At 45.0% G+C, this 21,021-nt stretch overlaps 1 protein-coding gene across 1 annotated transcript; it reads left to right on the top strand.

Annotated features, from left to right (window-relative positions):
- Window positions 1-437: 437 nt before the first annotated feature.
- LOC135809839 (uncharacterized) lies at window positions 438-20,933 on the top strand. The gene is made up of 5 exons (XM_065323272.1): window positions 438-725; window positions 3,408-3,549; window positions 9,471-9,556; window positions 17,620-17,773; window positions 19,696-20,933. The coding sequence occupies exons 2-5, from the start codon at window positions 3,408-3,410 to the stop codon at window positions 20,496-20,498; spliced, it is 1,185 nt and encodes a 394-aa protein (XP_065179344.1). The 5' UTR covers window positions 438-725; the 3' UTR covers window positions 20,499-20,933.
- The last annotated feature ends 88 nt before the right edge of the window (window positions 20,934-21,021 follow it).

Genomic DNA, 21,021 nt, shown 5'->3' with positions numbered 1-21,021 from the left:
CGTAAAAAATCGTGACACATGCTGACTTCCTGGGAAACGTCGCTGTCATTCTAAATCTAAGATTAGTATTATAGCTGTTTGCCTGTCAGTGTATGTCAGCTCCTGGCTGATGGGGCAGGGCCCTAGGCCAGACAAGGGTTTGTAAAAGGGACAGCAGGACATCAACTGGGCTTGACACCGCTCAGCTGTATGCGCATGTGTGTACCGCTTATTCCACGGCTGCATGGCCAGCACCCTGGCCTGGGCCTGGGCCTGGGGCCGCTAGACGTGCGACCGGATTTCCATGTCGACAACAGTCAGTACTACTGTACTACTCCAGTGCTGGCAACTGAAATCCGACCTCCTGGGCGGGGCGCCGCGCCGCCCAGGAGGTCGGATTTCAGTTGCCAACACTGTACTACTAGTAATAGTATGCGCGCGGCCCGGATCGGATGCACGATGTAGCCTTGTACTTGTACTTGTAGGCAGTCGTGAGCTACATGTAGCACGGGTAGGTCAGAAGAAGTAAAGTAACCGCGTAGTTGAACTACTTGTAGATTCTGTGACTGTGTACTTCAAAGTAGAACTAATCAAATCGTGAAGAAGTGGCAAAGAGGAGTCTGGACCAGCCGCTAGTGTTACTTTTAGTCTTATGTATTACTCATCAGACAGTAGGCAGTGTGTCATCGGTCACTCGTTGTAAGAATCGCGACCAGAATCGCTAGCGTCAGGAGTGAATCAAGGAGGTAAGGACTCTGGACCTACAAATTAGTACAATGTTGGTGCACTAATCAAGAGTGTCCGAGAATCCGCAGTATTCCACTGCACTCTATCTCTAAAGTACTGAAGTAGACCGCCTGGAGTTCCGTATCGAGTCTACTTGCAGTGTTGCAGTGTTGCGGTACGGGCGTGTGTGGCAGGCACTGCATGATGGAAAAAAGAGAACTGATAAACGCGCGCGTCTACATTATGTGACATAGGTGCATGTGTGTGGTGTGTGTGCATGCGTGCGTGCGTGCGTGTGTGTGCTTCTGCAATCCGGAATTTTCACGCCGTAGCCTGCAGTGCATAGAATCTAGGAGTCGTGACAGATATTCCACCAATCTGGCCAACCAGACTCGGAAAAAGCTAACCGAACGTGCTGTGCCGGCCGAGACAAGTGACGATTATTATTGCTTATCGCAATATCGGTTTACGAGTATGGTGTGGTTTTTTCAATACAGTCGACCTACCCTTATAACGATAACCCCTTATAAGGATATTTTTCTGCCAAACCAAATCACTCCATTGACTTTTGTATACAATGCCTTACCTCTATAACAATGTTGCTATAACGATATTACCCCTATAACAATATAACATGGGCTGACCAATCGACATTTTCCATTTTATAACAATATCCAGCAGGGAATATGTAAAATCCACTGTCAAGGTAGGGCAAGCTTCACTTGATAAGTCGCTGGGACATGACGAAATGCAATGGGGGCACCAGTGGGCACCTTGCTGTGTACATAATGTGCATTGTACATACACTGTACCTTAAGAGTTGTTGACGCTATGAAGAGTGTAAAAAACTAACTAAATTCATGCATTGTGACGTATGTGTATGAATGAACCAGTTACCCTTATAACAATATTACCCTTATAACAATATTTCTTGGTCGGATGCAAATATCGTTATAAGGGTTGGTCGACTGTAAGGCCAAAACAAAATTCATATTAACCGACCTTGTTTACAGTCGGCCGATCGGGCCACCTTTTCCCAAATAGGGCTTGAAAGTGATGACGTCAAAACGGCCAGGGAGTAGTAAGTTGACATCAGATTTCTAATTTTGGATCCACTAAGGTGTGACTTTGCTATTAATAATAGTATTATTCGGTCTCTTTCCCTCAAATCAGTTAATATTATTATTATTATTATTATTATTATTATTATTATTAACTTTTATTTTACTAGGGTGTTTCCCACTATTGCCTAAGTATGTGGGTGCATAGCAACCCACTCATGTCGCATGCAGGTGTGACTTTTATTTCGCCACCAGTTGTAACCCCGCCCCCAGTAGCCAAATCAGTCAGTTTCACTGGCTACACCACCATGCTGTGGGTAAGACCGCTTGAAATGTGCTTGGATCCATACAAAAACTGGATCCAAGTGGATCCAGTTTTTGAATTTTTGAAATTGTTGCTATGCTGTGACGTAGCACTTTCAAGCCCTATTCTGAACTTTTTTTGGTCCCAAATGTATACCAGTTATACGAATGGTGCCAATGCCATATGTGCAAGTGCACTCAACGAGTCATAACTCAGTCAAATCTCAACCGAATTCCACAATCGAAATACCCACAAGGTAGCAGAGAATCTCAGCTGTCGGCTCGAAAACCCTGGGGGTCGATACGAGCTAGAATAACGGAGCTGGAAGCACTCGAACCGTTTGCTTGGTTTCTCAGGATGTACGAAAACAGGAATACACCAAATGCCGCAGGCTGTACAAGAACAGTGAGTCAGTCAACTTTGCCATTGATCCTTGCCATGATATACATGTATGTACAATGACTATGTACATGTGTAGGTGTTCTTGTCCATCAACACCACAATGATTGAGGAACCAAAAAAAGTATCCAAGAAAAGTTTCATTCTTGCCGACCGAGTCTCCTTTTTGAGGAGTTGCTAACCCGAAACAAGCCTATTTTGTTTTTGGTTTGGCCTAATGACACCGCTATCAGTGCAGGAATGCTAATCTGCACGAATGGAATCATCTGATGGCATGGGTTTTTCAGTGTGATTGTTTTTTTTCAAAGACAATCCTATCTATTGAATGAGAGAAAAGAAGCGAGAAGGACCAGGGACAGCCAATGGTAGTAACCACACAAGGTGGCTGTGCCAGTAGGGCTCAACCTGCAACAGACCGTCTCAGCTTCATTCAGTTACGAAGGCAAGACCAGCGAGTGCTAGTACATACCCGGAGGGGGGACATTTGATCTTTTCCTTCTCTAACTAAGTTACTTTTGCTTGCGTGGCTTAGTCCAGGAAGAAGCCAGATCTCATCTGGTACAGATTGGCAAACGATCAATGTATGCTGTACCTGTACCATGATTTATTTATTTAATTATTTAATTATCTCTACTCCTCGTAGCATGTCAAGACAGCCAATTGAATTGAGGAGAGGGTGAGACCAACCACGGAAGAAGAGAAGAAAAGAAAATCACGTACGCAAAAGGGGAAGGGATGAGCAAGTTACAAAGCAATGATGTACAGTGCTTCTCAATGACATAATAATTGGATCGCGTGAGTAAAGTTGGTGCCCTGCACCATATGTACCAGTGCACGTCCCAGTGCTGACAGGTCTGGGGCTGCACCGCACCGTGCGTGGCATTGACTCGCTTGGTCACTGTACATCTCCATGTGTGCTTTACTTGTTCTCTCTTCAGATGGCGGCACCCCAAATTGTGGAAAAATGGCCATTAGAACTCAACGATGGTGATCATGTGTTTGTGCGCCGTTGTAAGCTTAAGTGGCAGAGGACGATTGTGGATGGAACCCGCGTTGATCAATACCTGTATTCACATCACGGTAAGTCACCAGTGCACGCGCTGCTAACCATTGATAATCATGTGTGGTGTACATATAGCAACTCACCTCACTGCGCTGCACTATACTCCTGGGTAGCCCTTATGACTTCCGCATAGGGGTCAAAGGAGGGAGTTCTGGTGAACGCTATCCAGCGATGACATACACTTTACTTGGTGGGGTTTTGAGCTCAGGCGTGTCCCAGCCAGAAAGTGCCGGACATCCTAACTTGCTAGCCCCGACTTGCAGGTGATCGCGCACCCACGGATAGCACTCATACACTTTGTATACAAGCATCAGGACCATTGATAATAATAATAATAATAATAATGACTGATTTGAGGGAAAGAGACCTAATAATAATAATAATAATAATAATAATAATAATAATATTAACTGGTTTGAGGGAAAGGGACAAACGGGAAAAGTCTGACGAAAAAATTGACTGTCACCACCAGGACTCGAACCAGGGACCCTCGCTTGTAGCCAGCGATGCTCTAACCACTGAGCTATGGTGTAGTCGCCATCCCAGCAGAGGCCGTTCAACATTTTCTTCAGACTTCGTTACTCACACTTCCTGTGAATCCACACAGGCGGGTGGGACGCAGCCCTCACTGTAACCCACACACTTCACGTACAAACTAGCACGCGGGGAGCCCCAAGTCATAAAATATTAACTGGTTTGAGGGAAAGGGACAAACGGGAAAAGTCTGACGAAAAAATTGACTGTCACCACCAGGACTCGAACCAGGGACCCTCGCTTGTAGCCAGCGATGCTCTAACCACTGAGCTATGGTGTAGTCGCCATCCCAGCAGAGGCCGTTCAACATTTTCTTCAGACTTCGTTACTCACACTTCCTGTGAATCCACACAGGCGGGTGGGGCGCAGCCCTCACTGTAACCCACACACTTCACGTACAAACTAGCACGCGGGGAGCCCCAAGTCATAAAATATTAACTGGTTTGAGGGAAAGGGACAAACGGGAAAAGTCTGACGAAAAAATTGACTGTCACCACCAGGACTCGAACCAGGGACCCTCGCTTGTAGCCAGCGATGCTCTAACCACTGAGCTATGGTGTAGTCGCCATCCCAGCAGAGGCCGTTCAACATTTTCTTCAGACTTCGTTACTCACACTTCCTGTGAATCCACACAGGCGGGTGGGACGCAGCCCTCACTGTAACCCACACACTTCACGTACAAACTAGCACGCGGGGAGCCCCAAGTCATAAAATATTAACTGGTTTGAGGGAAAGGGACAAACGGGAAAAGTCTGACGAAAAAATTGACTGTCACCACCAGGACTCGAACCAGGGACCCTCGCTTGTAGCCAGCGATGCTCTAACCACTGAGCTATGGTGTAGTCGCCATCCCAGCAGAGGCCGTTCAACATTTTCTTCAGACTTCGTTACTCACACTTCCTGTGAATCCACACAGGCGGGTGGGACGCAGCCCTCACTGTAACCCACACACTTCACGTACAAACTAGCACGCGGGGAGCCCCAAGTCATAAAATATTAACTGGTTTGAGGGAAAGTAATAATAATAATAATAATATTTTTAGAATTGCGATCAACAGAACGAGCTGAACCGACATTTTCACAAAGGCTTTTATTGTATTCAAAAAACGAGTGTATACGAAGGCAGTGAAGAACATGGAAGAAAGAAAAAATGTGATATGGAAGAAATGATGAACAAAAAATTGTACTTCGAACTAGTTTTCGCACAACACTCCTCAGGAAGCTACGTTGTACTAATGAAAAACAATCCAGAAAGATACTAATAAAGAGAAATGGAGTGAGAAGAAACAACACCTATGAAAATGATAATCCTAGCACTAAGGTAATAACAGGAAAAACTGCGAAAGCACTTAACGAACTTGTAAGGACTACTAGTATACTGTGACACAAGATATGACACCATGGCCAACCAGAGCCAAACAGACAGAACAAGTTGCTACTAAAACAATTTCAAACGAATAATGCTGTCCTTCTGGACACACAGATTAGGCTTATGAATACGTTGACAAACGGCTTCTAACACACTCAACTGCAACTTATAACCATGACGAGCACGGCACAAAACAGAAAAAGAAGAATCAGAATAAACCTTACAGCAATCAGGACGAGATGCAAGATGCTTATACACTGATGACTTCCTACTAGAAAACACACGCTCGCACCCACTCTTACTCACACGATCATTCTCGCTCTCACACTCACCGGAATCACTGGACTCACTGGCCGAATCCTCCTCAACGACTTCCTGCCTCGGAGCAATCAGGTCCCGTCTCCTCCCATCCCTCGTCTCACGTTCCTGTTGTGTATTCCGTTGGCTCGGTACTTCCGTACTGAAATAGGTCATGGTGTAATTAGCAGTTGTTCTTCTGGGTCTCGTTGATATTGAGGTAGGTATTGTAGGTTCATCATTTCTTCCATATCACATTTTTTCTTTCTTCCATGTTCTTCACTGCCTTCGTATACACTCGTTTTTTGAATACAATAAAAGCCTTTGTGAAAATGTCGGTTCAGCTCGTTCTGTTGATCGCAATTCTAAAACTATTGTCGCCTCGACGCCTATTTAAATAATAATAATAATAAGACAACCAAAAAATCGTTTTTCCCAGCCGAACGAGTCTGTTTCTTTGGGGGGGGGGGGGGGTACCAACCAGAAACAAGTTTATTTTTTGTTTTGGCCTAACGAATATGCACGTCGAGTAAAGCTTATTTGATTTATCGGTATACTAGTGCATTTTCTAATTGTCCGCAAACTCCAACGCAGACACTTACGCATTTTGGAAACTTCCCTTCTCAAATCCGAAACGGTCTCTTCCTTGCGATTAAAATTAAAATTATCTGACGCACCCATGCACACATATACACAACACGCAACGAGGAACACAGAGCCATTGTTGCTTGCAATGCTTATTTCATTGGAAATTATCTGGACACTTACATGGCGTTGATTGATTGATCAGCACCTATCTGCATGCAGGCAGCATGCCGACCAGTATGGTTAACAATACATCAGATATTCTGTTACCATGGGGCCACCTCACAGCCTCACTGGCTATGCCTACATAGACATGGCCACTATAGGGCCAAACGGCAATAGACGGCCACCGCACGGCCAGATAGAAACATGGGCACCGCACGGCCTAGTACAGCACAAACACACAGAACACGAGGACAATAGAGACCTTTTGCAGTCCGAATTTCGTGCAACCTTTCGTTTGGCCGAGTTCCGAAAGTGGCGTGAAATTCGGTGCTAGCTTTCTTTTGCAGGTCGAAAATTCTGGTTTCGTGGCTCTTGCTCGAAAATTCTGGTTTCGTGGCTCTTGCTCGATAGCGCTGCCAGGAAGAAATTCAAAAAGTCGTTTACACTATTCTCATGGTGTTGACGATGGAATCAGAGGAAAAGGACGCATTTCTTTCTCTTACTGCAGTGTCCTCGTAGCCAGAAGAACCACGTACAAATGGGTTTTCCCCAGCCCGCAGTTGGCGAAGAAGGATGAGGTCCATGCCCAAATCGAAACTAGTGTATCCTCGGCTTGGAGGATTCCCTTGTTGGACCTGAGCTTGGCAAGTTGAAAGCATCCGCTGCCCCCAACTAAGACACAGTGGGTGTCGTGGGCGTCCCAGGGCTCAAGGATGACGAGCCATGCACAGGAGAGGAAGATGAACAAGAAGAACTACTTGATCGTGAAGCTGCAATGTTTGCCGTTACTGACACTAACAAACAACAAGAAATGCCCGCCCAGGACAAAGAGACAGAAAAAGTACAACTTGCACTCAGGGAGTAGTCAATTACTGACTCGATCGCGCGGGCACACCGAAAACAACTATCGGCCAGCCTGGCTGTTTCGCGAAGTTAGTTCTGGACGAATTATTTTCGGAGAGACTTTCTGTCCTCGGACCCAGGCTTCGAAAATTAAATTTCACCGAAAGTCGGACCGTCTGCAAAAGGTCTCTAATCACAGTGCTGAACGAGCACGAGCAACTAAGATGTTGCATTCCAGGGAAGCCTGACAATTACAAGGGTGGGAGGATGGGGAAGAAGTTAGTTAGTTGCAGTGCACCAACTGAAGCCAACTTTCAAAGGGATGCAGGAGACTGAAAACGGAACTATGATAAGTTTAGCCGATTTGACTTGCGCGCAGTGCTACGGATACTGAGGCCTCGTTTACACGACAACGATTGAAAAACGTTTTTGTCAAAAACGTTTTCAAAAGAAGACGCTTCCATGCTCCACAGGTTTTGATAGGAGCTTGCACACGACACGAGCACGCTGAAAAACGTTTCAAAACGTTACAACGAAAAACGGCCTTCAAAGTGTTTATCAATCGTTTTCGTTCCGATTCTCGTGTAGACGGCAAAAACGTTTTACTACTACGAGCCTCATACTCAAAACATGCCGCCGCCAGGCCAGCCTATTGCACGTGACCATTGTGCGCCGAAAAACGCATTGCAGTGTACACGCTTATCGTTTCGTGAACACAGCAAAAACGTTTCGAAAACGATTGAAAAACGTTTTTCGATTGTTTTCGTGTAAACGAGGCCTTGCAAGGCTGCTGCCTGAGCTGGTTCGATAGGGCCGTGCACTTGGGGGTGACATTGGACCCCAAATATAATCGGGCCCAATCACAGGCCTATGCATGATACATTGCGGCGGCGCGCACTCGGATCGAATTTCTTGTTACCTCGAATGTACATGTACGTGCATAGTTGTGCGTGGGTGCGTCGGCTAAATACGCTTTGCTGTGCAAAGCCTGTCCTTTATATTATTACAACGAATTTTCGGGCCTAGCCCAACATCAGGGTCATACATTTTGGAGTTGAGAAGTGAAGTAAATTATTAGTTTCCTAAAGGTATACTAGTGTGATAACTCGCTCGGACAGCGTTCCGGTTAGTCTCGTCTGGCTGGATCGCTAACCTCGGAACGTTTTGTGACAAGTATAGTCACGGCTGGTACGGAACGCAACTTCACCCAATCCTAATCCCAACACACACACACACACACCAACTGATCTCGTCAGAGCAGAGAATATGTTCAGTGTTTGGAAGAAGAGCACCGAAAGAACCTCTCGCTAAAAGCAACAGCATGCTATGATATAACACATTGTAGAAAACAGCAAGCAGCGGCAGTAGCGATAGTACTTGCTAAACATGCAGCTAAACTGCTACTTTGTCCGCTGCACGGAACGGCGATCGGACACGCACACGCACACACATACACGTACAGGTCTGCGTGATCTAGAAGCAGCGGTCATCATGATAACATAAATATGCAAAGTGTGAAAGAGTATTAGAAAGGGGCGAGACTAGACCCGGCGTCTGGACCGCAATAACCTGATTAAAAGCATTGCCAACCAAGTGGTCAAGTAGGTGCACTCACACTCATCCACACCTCGCGTACTACTACTATAATTATTGTGAATTCATAATTACATTGTATTGCACTTTCTACCGCAAGTGCACAGTCGTGTGCTTCATCTATTGACAGCCAAACCTATCATTCTACAGGTAGGTGATATAGCTGGCACACACCGTGTAGTATATTGTACAATAACTGTTCCAACTACAGAAGACATAGTGTGTCCACGTTCAACGCACAGTAGCTATCAGAAGTAAGTAATAGTTACAAGCTCTCACTCTCGGGCTATGACACTAGTACAATCGAATCATTTCAAAAGTCATGTACTTCTTGGGGTGCCTACATGCAACCCATATCAAGGATCTGCTAATCATCAGTCTTGACACAACGCTTTGTTCTTTCTCCTTCCCTACCAATGCTTATACTTCGAAGTAGGCACAATCTCTGCAAACCATTACTCTGGCTGATTCTGTGTCAGTGTCCACATTCATCTTTTCTCCCTTGTAAAATCGCTGTGTCTCTTTCCATGTGTGTCATACCTATCTCTGCAGGAATTTATGATGCAACTAATCACACGGTCATCGAGTTTGGAGACCCAGATGACAAAAAGCTGCCCCAAAGGCAGCCCAAGCAAGAGGTGGGACCTAGTTTGAGGAAAGTGCTTGCGGAAGTTTTTGGTAAAGTTTCGGAACTATTCAAATCTAAAATCATTTCCCGTGATCCGATCGCGTTCACGTCCGGAGATGGGAAAGTACTGGTATTCTCCTACATGGGGAAAAACGATAATCAAGAACTTCCAGCAGAGGACGACAAATTTGGCACTGATGGAGTATCACCAGACTACGAACGGAACAAGTCAGGTAGGCGGCATAAACAGGATGGTCCACTTTCACATGCTGCCGACATCGCACGCTGGTTCTGCAAAAACAAACCGCACATTTTCAGCAGTTACAACGTCTTCAAGAGCAACTGTGAGCATTTCGCCACTCTGTGTAAGACTTGCCGCGTAGATACTATGAAAGAGCTGGAGGAGATATGCGAGAAAGAGTCCGTGAACGGAAAAATGAAAATGAACGACTGGACAGAGCACAGTCTGTGCCGCAGCTTGCAATCAGAGCGGTTCCTACATGGCAGAAGAGGTTGGCTTGATCAGGCGGCTTTGATAAGCTCGTTTGAAGATGAAGATTGTAAAATCGAAGAGTATGGAAATGAAGACGATTCTTGAAATGAATCACTCTCATTCTTTCCTCTCTCTCTCCCCCTCCCCTCCCCCCCCCCCCTCTATCTCTCTCTCTCTCCCCTCCCCTCCCCCCCCCCCCCCTCTATCTCTCTCTCTATCTCTCTCTCTCGCACTCTCTATCTCTCTCTCTCTCTCTATCTCTCTCTCGCGTACTCTCTCAATCAGAATGTACATGTATATGATGCTGAGTTTGTGCACATGTGTGCTTCAGCAACTGTAATAGTATACTGAATAGTTAAACATTATCTCTATTTCAAATATCAATGACTGAAAACCTTCCCTTGTACATTTAGCTATAACATGCGGCTACATTCGTAATAATTCTTAGTATATTTCAAAAGGTGCATAATTATCTTAGTGTCTATGGCACCTGTCGCCATGGCTAACAGTTCAACTCCATTTTAGTTTATAGTTGCACATCACGTTGTGGTGGGTCTTATCTACCCACCTCCAACCGGTTTAGGAGCTGTGGTGGCGTACTTACGGATGCGGAAAAATCGGCGGAAGGCCGAGTCTCACGCGAACCGTTAATTTTTCTAGCACGTTTTGATGCAGAATCATTGGCCGGAATTGTTAGCTGCTTGCTGCATGGAGAAGTCTGGATTGTACTTTTGAAGTATGCATATTTCTAGAGCTAGTCTAGATCTTTGCTGTCAACTTTCATCGCTAATGTGCACGAAGTGTCACACAGTGTCTTTTTTGGTTCTTGCCTTCCGCAAGTTCTTTTACTTCGGTGCATCTTGCACTACTACTGGTGTCATTGCTCTGGCTGTCACCACGTTCCTATGGTTGAAACTTAACAGTAGCACGTTGTTTTCAACTGTTCCTTGCCAGTAATTTAGTAAGGTCAACCACTGATAAAAGTGGCAGGACAAAGGCGAAACTTTGTTGGGATGTGTGTGTGTGTGTGTGTGTGTGTGTGTGTGTGTGTGTGTGTGTGTGTGTGTGTGTGTGTGTGTGTGTGTGTGTGCATGGCTTCGCCAGTTGTGTGGACTAGACAGTTATCTGACGCTTGTCTTGATCTGTTTCTATCAGAATCAGATCCACTATCGTTGCTATAAAGAGAAAATCGGTCGGTGCACATCCAGTGCATTCTCAGATTTGCGTGATTCTCTTGCGACGTGCGTATACATGGTACATAGTGTGTGTGTGTGTGCTCTTTTCGATGTGATGTTTGTCGCTGATCTTTCCGCTCCCGTTCTGGTTTGAGCCGTCATCAATGTGACCGTGCGAAACGGATGTCACGTGCAGCCAGGAACAACTGCCGTCATGAATGCGAGCATTGCGAAAGGCGGTTCTCAAGGCCACAGGACTTGCAACACCATGCCCAATACTGTTGACTTTGCGATTTCTCTCTCTTCTCTTCTCTCTTCTTGTCGTTGTCTCCCGCTTCTGGGAGCGGCGTGGCCCGATAGGGTAGCTGTACATAGTAGTAGTAGTAGTAGTAGTAGTAGTAGTAGTAGTAGTAGTAGTAGTAGTAGTAGTAGTGTGTGTGTGTGTGTGTGTGCGTGTATGTGTGTGTGTGTGTGTGTGTGTGTGTGTGTGTGTGTGTGTGTGTGTGTGTGTGTGTGTGTGTGTGTGTGTGTGCCTTCACTTGGGCAGGGGTAATTGCAGTTGGATCTGTGGACGGATACCTTGATGCCGTCAACCCCTTTCTGCACCTTGTCCTCACCCACTTACTGAGGTGTTGCCAGCCCATATGTAGGGTCATTTCCAAGTCCACCCACAGGTTGGGGATTTCAGGTCGTGATGGCCGTTGGGCAGTTCAATAGCCAATTAAGTCATCTTTCCAAGATTTATTTTGAATCTTTCTCCTCTCTTCGGGGGAGACTCGCGTGACCAGTCATGGCAATGAGCAAGACAAAGTACAAGTGTGTGTGGGTGTGTGCATGTGTGGGTGGGTGTGTGCGTGTGTGTGTCAGTACCTCCCTTCGGGGAGCGGCGGTGACATTTCCGGCAGCTGGCAGTGGTGGTGGTGGTGATGGTGGTGTGTGTGTGTCCGTCACAGTGTGTGTGTGGCATGAAATTCAAAGTTGCAACAATCTGTGTAGCCTAAGCTTGTGCCTGGACTTCTTGTTCTATGCAACTAGGATCAAGATACTACAAGATACTGGGACTTTGCTCTGGGCATGAAAATTATGTCCTTATTCGCGAATAGTCGTTATTAGCGAAGTTGACTCTAGTGCTATTAGTCTTTACCTGAGTTGCATGGTACAAGCAAATATGTCATGCAGAGCACATTACCTGACACTGTTATACCCATATTTGGGGTCGTTTTGTGTGGACAGAGAATTGAAGCAAATGAAAATTTAAAATGCTGCACTCATGCTGCGAACTTCAGTATTCTCATTGATAGCTTATGAAGCTCAGACTGATATGCACAAGTATTCAGGGGCTTCGAGAGCCCCTTTTCAGCACCCAGAATGAGTTTGATCTTGTTGGGGTTTTATTGGATCCAACCAGCTGTGGGCGAATAGAAATCGTACAGATCAAATTATACATTTCATGAATAGCTTGCAGGATATTTTCATGTATATTGGGTTTATAGCTCACGTGCGTAATTGCGAATTCAAATAAAGAAATACAAGAACTAAATAATTATGATTAAGAGGGGTAAGTAGCAGCATTCGGCCTTGTCCAGATTCTATTACTAGTATCCTCAGTGCAGTCTATCAGTATCGCCTTTGCTTAGCCTTAATCTTCGCGCCTTAATCTTCGCCTTAAGATGCGCCATTATGTGTCCCCCCTTTTCGCTGCAAAAGGGTGAAGTTCACTATCTGTTAGCCATTCTACATTATCAACCTTCACTGACGAGATCCTGATGATCGAAACAGCTGCTGTCTGAAGGAGCAGAGTACCAACTGAAGTGTTGTTTTGCTGATGGTGTGCTGTGGCAACGTGTTGAGGTCGGCCGGAGAGCGCAGCGGTGTGGTGTGGTGTGGTGTGGTGTGGTGTGGTGTGGTGTGGTGGTTGATAAGAATAAGAACTACATTATGTAGAGAGAAAAGGACCTCTAAGTTACTAGTTACTAGTTACTAGTTATGACGAACAGTCCACCAAGGTAACCAAGGTAACGAGATAATATACAGTCAGATAGTGCGACAACAAGGCACAAAACTGACAAGGATATTGAGACATTCGACGACCTGACACCTAGCTCCAACACATCTACGAAGCGCAAACCAACAACCTTCCAATTGGGAAGGCTCAGGTGCGGAAATTTCCAATGAGGTTGACTTTCGATTCGTGATAGTTCGTCTTCGCTTGGCTTCCCCTCTTCATGTCTTTGTACATACTAACCTTTGCGTTTCCCAAGTTGGGTGGTCTGTTGCCTTGCGTTTTCCAGTTGTAGTAAGACTGGTTTGTCCAATGGTGGGCTTACTAGTCTTGTCATCATCAATTCATCCCGTAACGTTGGACATTCTTTGTTGCAGAGGGATATAGCTCGTGCACATCTTCGTTGCGCAGCCCTTCCCCTCATTGGAACTTTCCGCACCTGAGCCTTCCCAATTGGAAGGTTGTTGGTTTGCGCTTCGTAAATGTGTTGGAGCTAGGTGTCAGGTCGTTGAATGTCTCAATATCCTTGTCAGTTTTGTGCCTTGTTGTCGCACTATCTGACTGTATATTATCTCGTTACCTTGGTTACCTTGGTGGACGGTTAGTCATAACTAGTAACTTATAGGTCCTTTTCTCTTTATATAATACTATTGGCTATTGTCTCAACATCCGAGTTTGTAAGAAATACGTACATGTACATGTACATGTACATTTTCGACGTGTTCATTAACAGCGTCATATGGCTATCAAGACAAGTGATGTTGGCATACGAGTCAATACCAAGGGAGTGATGATGTGAAATAATGGTAAAAACATCTATTTGCGCTGCGCTGATGAGTCCCCAAAGGACGAAACAGTTCCGTCCGCAGATTGAGCCTTAGCAAGATGAAAAATTTAAAACGTTTCCGTTTGAGATAAGAATGATATTAACCCAATGAATAGAATGAGTTGCGCCCTCAGTACAAACAAGGAGACAGTAAACGGTACACAGTACTCGTATGCATGTACTTATACACGTTATAGCAGCACAACGAGAAAGACCATGATGCATAATGTTGCATCAATAAATTTGACAGAGTTATTTTGGGAGTAGAAATGAAGATGTGTTCGAAGCAGTAAACTGCGTAAGCACTACGTTGAGCCAGAATGTTGAAATACAGTTTCCTGCAGTCAAAACAAGACACTCACACTTCTCTGGTCTAGTTCGCCATTCTTATCGATAAACATGACTTGATTTAATTTCTTACGATGGTCCTTGAGAATGGATCAATGATGTCTTGAATAGATGTCTTCCTGAACGACTTCAACTGAGAGGCAGTTTCAGTTTCAACAAGCTGGACATTGTTTTTCTGTGGAGTCTTCCACAAGAAAGACAGAGCCACACACACGAAGGTGCTTGATGTACTCAGTACCTTCTTGGAAATGAACATATTTTCATTTCCATCTTCATTATATTTTCGTCTCTGCATCGTCGACGATGTCCACGTCTGACTCCGTAACCTTGTCACCCATCCTCTCCAAAAACACAAATCGAGTGCTGCTTGCATGCTGGATCAGTTGAAGTCAGTCTCTGCTCTAGCAAGATCGGCATGCAAAAATTACATGACTGAAAATATTCCGAAATAGCTTTTCTGAACGACGAAGTTTGTTCTTCAAATATGATGAATAGCACAACCTACTAGCCAGAACGTCCTCTCAAAAGAGATTCTATCTGAAGCCTGCAAGATTTTCGACCACCCTTCGTTTTGGAGAGGAGCCCACACACACCAGACTCGAGCTACAACTTGTAAGTAAACTACGCGGAGATCGAGAGTTGATCGAAATCTTTCTTGCTCACTTCTGAAACCTGTGAAGGAAAAAAGTATGCTGAACGCGTGAATGCCTACAGTTGAGTCGTAATATTTTGACGTGGATCCTGTGACCGTTCACAGAGAAAGTCGCGGCTGTTTCTGACTGGTCATCGGGATTCAAACTGGTGTGTGACTTTATGACTGCTCTTCGGGGATTCGTGACTGTTTGATTGGTCACGGGGATCGTGATCGGTCATCGAGACGTGACTGCTCACTGAGTCCTACATGTACATGTATTTTGAAGGAAATATTAATTAATGCGACAAAAAATAATACTGTTGATTGTGTGCCCTTTCCCAAAGGTGCTCGCCCTTTTTTTCGCCCTTTTTGGAAAAGCCCGTTTCTTTCGCCCCTTATTGCGTTTTTTGGTGAATATCGCCCTTTTTGAGCTTTTTTAGCTGAAAAAGTGCTAAAATCTGTTTGCTCATGCATGCGATCACATTTTCCCAGTGCTCGATGGGCCTTGGCACGCCCCCTTTTTTGGGGGGGGGGGGGCAACAAGTTGGTGAAGCTTGTACCCGGTGTACACAATGCTGTAAAAAGTGGGGGTTTTGAGCTTTACTTCCTGTTTTGCCTTTCGAAGAGTGCGTATTCATTTCTCAGCTTGGCATTGGGTTCATATCTGAACATGTATCAAGGCCTTTCATGGCTATGCTTCACTGAAAAAAAGAGCACTTTTTGTCTGTTTCACAAAAAAAGAGCACTTTTTCAGCATATTTTGAGGGGCGCGAAAAGCACTAAGTGAGCACCTTTGGGAAAGGGCTAGTTCATGCTCTTCAAGAGGATGTAGCTAACGTCTTGTCTTGAACTCAGTTGAAGTCGTTCCCCAGACCCCCCTGGCCGCGGGCAGGAAACTGGCAGGCATGATCTGATGATGCAGTGCACTTCTCCCTGCCTGTACAGCTGTGTTGCCTAGCGGGGGGCGGGGGAGTCCCCTGCAAGCACCTGCGGAAACGTGCAGGTCAGAAGTACAGTCCTGCGGTGGAAAAACAAGTAGACTCTACTACAGAGTACAGTACAATCGTACTCTTACTAAGTCTTAGCCTTACTAGACTACATGTACAGTACAGTCAGTACATTGTAGACCTATTATACTACTGATACGCGCAGTAACAGTGTCAGCTGTTACTGTTATAGATCAGGCAATGATAAGCCAAGGCCCGGCTGGCTCTCATTAGCAGTCACTGCAGCGCAGTACTAGTACACAATAAAAGAATGATGAAAACGCACTTTTATAAACAGGATGCGCGTTACGCCTTAGAGTTAGAGCCTTGGGGCTACTACTACTACACGTAGTAAGCCTATGGACTTAGGACGGTAGGTCTACACCACGGTGTATACTAGTATCTACACGGGTTAGTTCCCACAGTGAGTGGCGGGAAAGGAACTGCTCGGCATTGCAGAGGAAAGGAATCGCTCAGCATGATCCAGCTATTCCAGGTCATTTACTATTAGTATTACCATGATTACTTGTAGTCGTAGACGTAGTCTTAGACTTTGCATATCACTTATCAGTAGGTTGTGAGTCAGCCGTCATTCATTGGAAGAATCGTAAGCGCTACAAGCCAGTGAGGTAAGGTGGGTCCATCAAGGCATCTCAGGATCTGCAGGATCAGAATGTCCGAGAATCTCTTCCTTCCTTCCTTTTCTCTTTGTTCAGAAGATTGCTAGGTTGAAAGTGGCGGTAAAGAATCTCTTCGTTTGCCATCTGAAGTACATGTACATGTACATGTACCTGCGTGTAGTTCCGTATCGAGTCTCCCACTTACTCTCCTGTAGCACTAGTAGTAGCAATGTAGTGCTGTGCATTGAACGTAACGTTCGTGTATGACACTCGATAATCGAGAGAAGAGAACGCGGTTGTGGCTCTGCATTTATCTGAAATTTCTTCTCTGAGCCGAAAAACGAGAACAGTTGGATACTTCGCCAATCTGGTCAACCAGACTCGCGAAACGCAAACCGAACGTGCTGTGCCGACTGAGCTCGCGAGACGCCTAGAGATTCAAATATTTGGTACTTGAAATAATAAAGACTTTTACCACTACCTCGACCTGATGAATAAATCAGATGTGATTATTACCGGTACCGGTAGTAGACCTACGTATCGGTTATACATAGTATAGCCTGATAACAGTGCAGGAACACCACTGTCCATTCATTGGAAATGGTGGCACCCGGACCCTAGCATTGACGTCTTTTTTTTCTTCTTTTTTTTAATGTTTATTTGAATTCGCTTCACTTCTGGCTCATATAATTACAAGTAGACGCAATTTTTTTCTTTTCGCAGGCTTTATTCGATGATCCGTGCGACTCATCCTACTCTTAATAATATACTGTCCCGAAAAGAAAGTTTAAAATAGCGGGGGGGGGGGGGGGGGGGGTAGAGCTGCGACGAAATTAATTTGCTTCATTGGACTTTTGTAGTTACCTGCAATGCAGACTTGATCATTATGGTACTTACATAATTATACATGTACATGGCTTGGTGCAGTGCAAGGCCAGACATATTCTCATACCGCTCAATGTACATGTACATCTGGATGTGTGTTGCAGTTGTTCTCCTTTGAGATGGAGGCGCAACCCAAAATTGTGGCCAAGAGTGCGGCAGAGCTCAAAGACGGTGATCATGTGTTTGTGCGCCGTTTCAAGTGGCAGAGGAAGACTGCCAATGCAGACGGGACTGTCCGGTACCGATATTCTCATCATGGTAAGACACCAGTGTAAGCGCTATTCGCTGTTGACGATCACGGGTGGTGTTCGTACTACGTATTAACTCACCTCACTGCACAGCACTCTTGCCTACTGCTGAAATGAATTCCAAATCGGGTCAAGCCAGTGTGTTCTTGTAAGACCACTTCTATCAACGAACATTTTCTTAAATCAAACGATGTTTTTAAACAAGTTGTAAGTTCGGATTATAGACAAATTGAGATAATTCGGTAAATTCTGAGTTTGTATTCTACAAAACAATGTACATTTACACATATCCATGCATCCTGTACACACACCTTGTACACACTCTCTCTAACGGTCTCTAGGCTACACTGCAATTGATATACATTAGCTCAAATTTTCGGGCAAGGCCCATCATCAGGATTATAGACAGTGTACAGGATGTATGGATTCAAGTATTGGCTACAGTGGAGTCTCCAAACCTTGAGAAAAGTGTTTCCGAATTTACACATATGCACAGTTATTTGCTAGGTCTGATATCCAGAATTCGTTACAATCAATTTTCACGTCTCTAACCAACAAAAATCAGAAGATTGTTAGGTTGAAAATGGCGGTAAAGTATTAATTTTGGTCACAACGCATCAGGCGATGACAAACTTGGTGGAATTTCGAGCTCAGGTGTGTCCTAGCCAGAAAGTGTCATACGTGTTAAACTTGCTAGACCAGAGTCACATGTAACCGTGCACCCGAAGATAGCGCTCAAGTGTACATAGTACTACATACGCATAGGATACTGTACACTGACTGACTGCAGTACATGCCCATAGGATACTGTACACACTGACTGCAGTACATGTACAAGTACATGCCCATAGGATACTGTACACTGACTGACTGCAGTACATGTACAAGTACATGCCCATAGCACACTGTACACACTGACTGACTGCAGTACATGTACAAGTACATGCCCATAGCACACTGTACACACTGACTGACTGCAGTACATGTACAAGTACATGCCCATAGCACACTGTACACACTGACTGCAGTACATGTACAAGTACATTACTGGTGCACTGCTTTTAAATTAAGCCGTAGCAAACTCGAGTCACGGTTCAGCTGCGACATATCGAGGCAGTAATTGTCGACCCTATGCACTTATTTGACCGCTACTCCCAATTGCACAAATGACATACATGTACATTATATACTCATGGTGTGCAAGCTTATTCGATTTATCAATATACTGTAAAGCAGGAAATTTTCAGAAGGAATTTATTTTCGTACTATTTTTTTTGCACTGAAATTAATTCCGTACTAAAGTTTGTTCATGTGAGATTATGTACTCTATACATGCAGCAGTACATACATACTGCTTGCAAACACGTTTATTTAGCATGCACTGATGCAGCACTGTACGAATATGTAATCTGTGCCAAAGGTCGAAGTTCGGCTTTGTCCGAAAATATTTCCGTCCGAAACTTTCCTGCTATGCAGTACATGCATGTGTGCCTCTTGGAATGCCCACATGTACATGTACATGTATGGAACCCATGTTAAGGATCTGGTAGTCATCCAACTTGACACAACGCTTTGTTCTTTCTCATCCACTACCGATGCTTATACTTAAGTTATAGGCACGATCTAAGCAACATACACACACCCATTTGAATTATATACAAACTTTGTGCTTTGGAATTATCATGTTATGATTCTTTTTAATATTTCCTTCTCTCATAATATTATATTCGTTCTTAGCAGGAACCGGAGGTTTTTCCTCTGGTGAGAAGGCAGAATTGCCTGTGCTCTAAACGAATTCAAATAAAAGAAACAAACAAACAAACAATATATTGGTTTGGCTGATCCTAATTGTTATGTCAGTGTCCACACACATATCGTCTCCCTTATTAAATTGCTGCACCTCTTTCATGTGTGTCATACTTATCTATGAAGGAATTTATGATGCAGTCAACAAGAAAGTCATTCAGTTCGGACGACCATCGAAGGAAAGGCCTCAAAAGAGAGACGTGACGCCACTCTTTCTACCTGGAGGTGTTAGACGCAGGGCGAGGGAGGTGGTCATGAAGGGCTTGGGAGGATTTTCTTCGCTGTTCTCATCCCAAATCATTCACCATGATCTGGGCACGTTCATGCAGTATCGAGATAAGAAAGTGCTGGTATACTCCTACTTAGGGGAAACCCCTAATCAGGAACATCCAGCAGAGGACCCCTATGGCATTGATGGCATATCACCAGACTACGAACGGAACAAGTCAGTTGAGCTGCGGGGACAGGATGCTCCACGTTCACATGCTGCCGACATCGCACGCTGGTTACTCAAAAACCAACCGCACTTGTTCAGCAGTTACCACATCTTCAAGAGCAACTGTGAGCATTTCGCCACTCTGTGTAAGACTTGCCGCATAGATACTATGGAAGAGCTGGTAGAGATATGCAAGACAGAGTCCGTGAACGGAATAATGAAAATGAACGACTGGACAAAGTACAGTGTGTGCCGCAGCTTGCAATCAGAGCGGTACATGCTTGGCGCAAGAGGACTGCGTAGCGTTACAGGCAATGACAAATGGATCACGGATGCAGGTGATGAGGCTGCGAAGGCTGCAACCAGTGATGAGCAGGCAGTTGCTGAATTCACAGCAGGCAGAGACGATGAGGAGGCGGCTTTGATACGCCGCTGTGAAGCTGAGGATTGTGAAATCGAAGAGTGTGGACTGGAAGATGAAGACGATTCTTGAAATGAATCCCTCTCATCCTTTTGTCCCCCCCCCCCCCCCTCCCACTTCCGAACACCTTTTTGCTAAGCCACTGGCTGTAGTGTGGGCATGCAATGAACAGCCTGTGATATATATTTGTCGGACAAGCACTTTCTGCAAACCTGTAGGCTGCAGGCAACCAGCCATCTGTGACTACCGTTTACACAGCCACTCTTCTTATCCAGATACTCCCATTTTCCCTCTCCATTTTTCTTTCTTTTAATCTTCTTTAATCTCTTTACCTACATTCTATCCCGTTCTTAAGTGAATTGTTAAAACGGTTTCTTTCTTCCTAATTTGGCACGCAGGATTGACAGCAAAACCGAGACCTGAAGGTCGTTAGAGTCATTCCTGTCTCGTCAACACGCTGCAGTCTATGCATGGTTTCATGTTCTGGAGTCATTCCTGTCTCGTTAACGCGCTGCAGTGTATGCATGGTTTCATGTTCTGCATCTGGTTTTGCATGGGCAGCGGAACCAGTGCGTTTGGTCTGGCCATTTGGTCA

The sequence above is a fragment of the Sycon ciliatum genome, chromosome 2, assembly GCF_964019385.1.
Source record: "Sycon ciliatum chromosome 2, ocSycCili1.1, whole genome shotgun sequence".
Classification (NCBI taxonomy): domain Eukaryota; kingdom Metazoa; phylum Porifera; class Calcarea; order Leucosolenida; family Sycettidae; genus Sycon; species Sycon ciliatum.
This window is presented reverse-complemented; position numbering and strand designations above follow the sequence as displayed.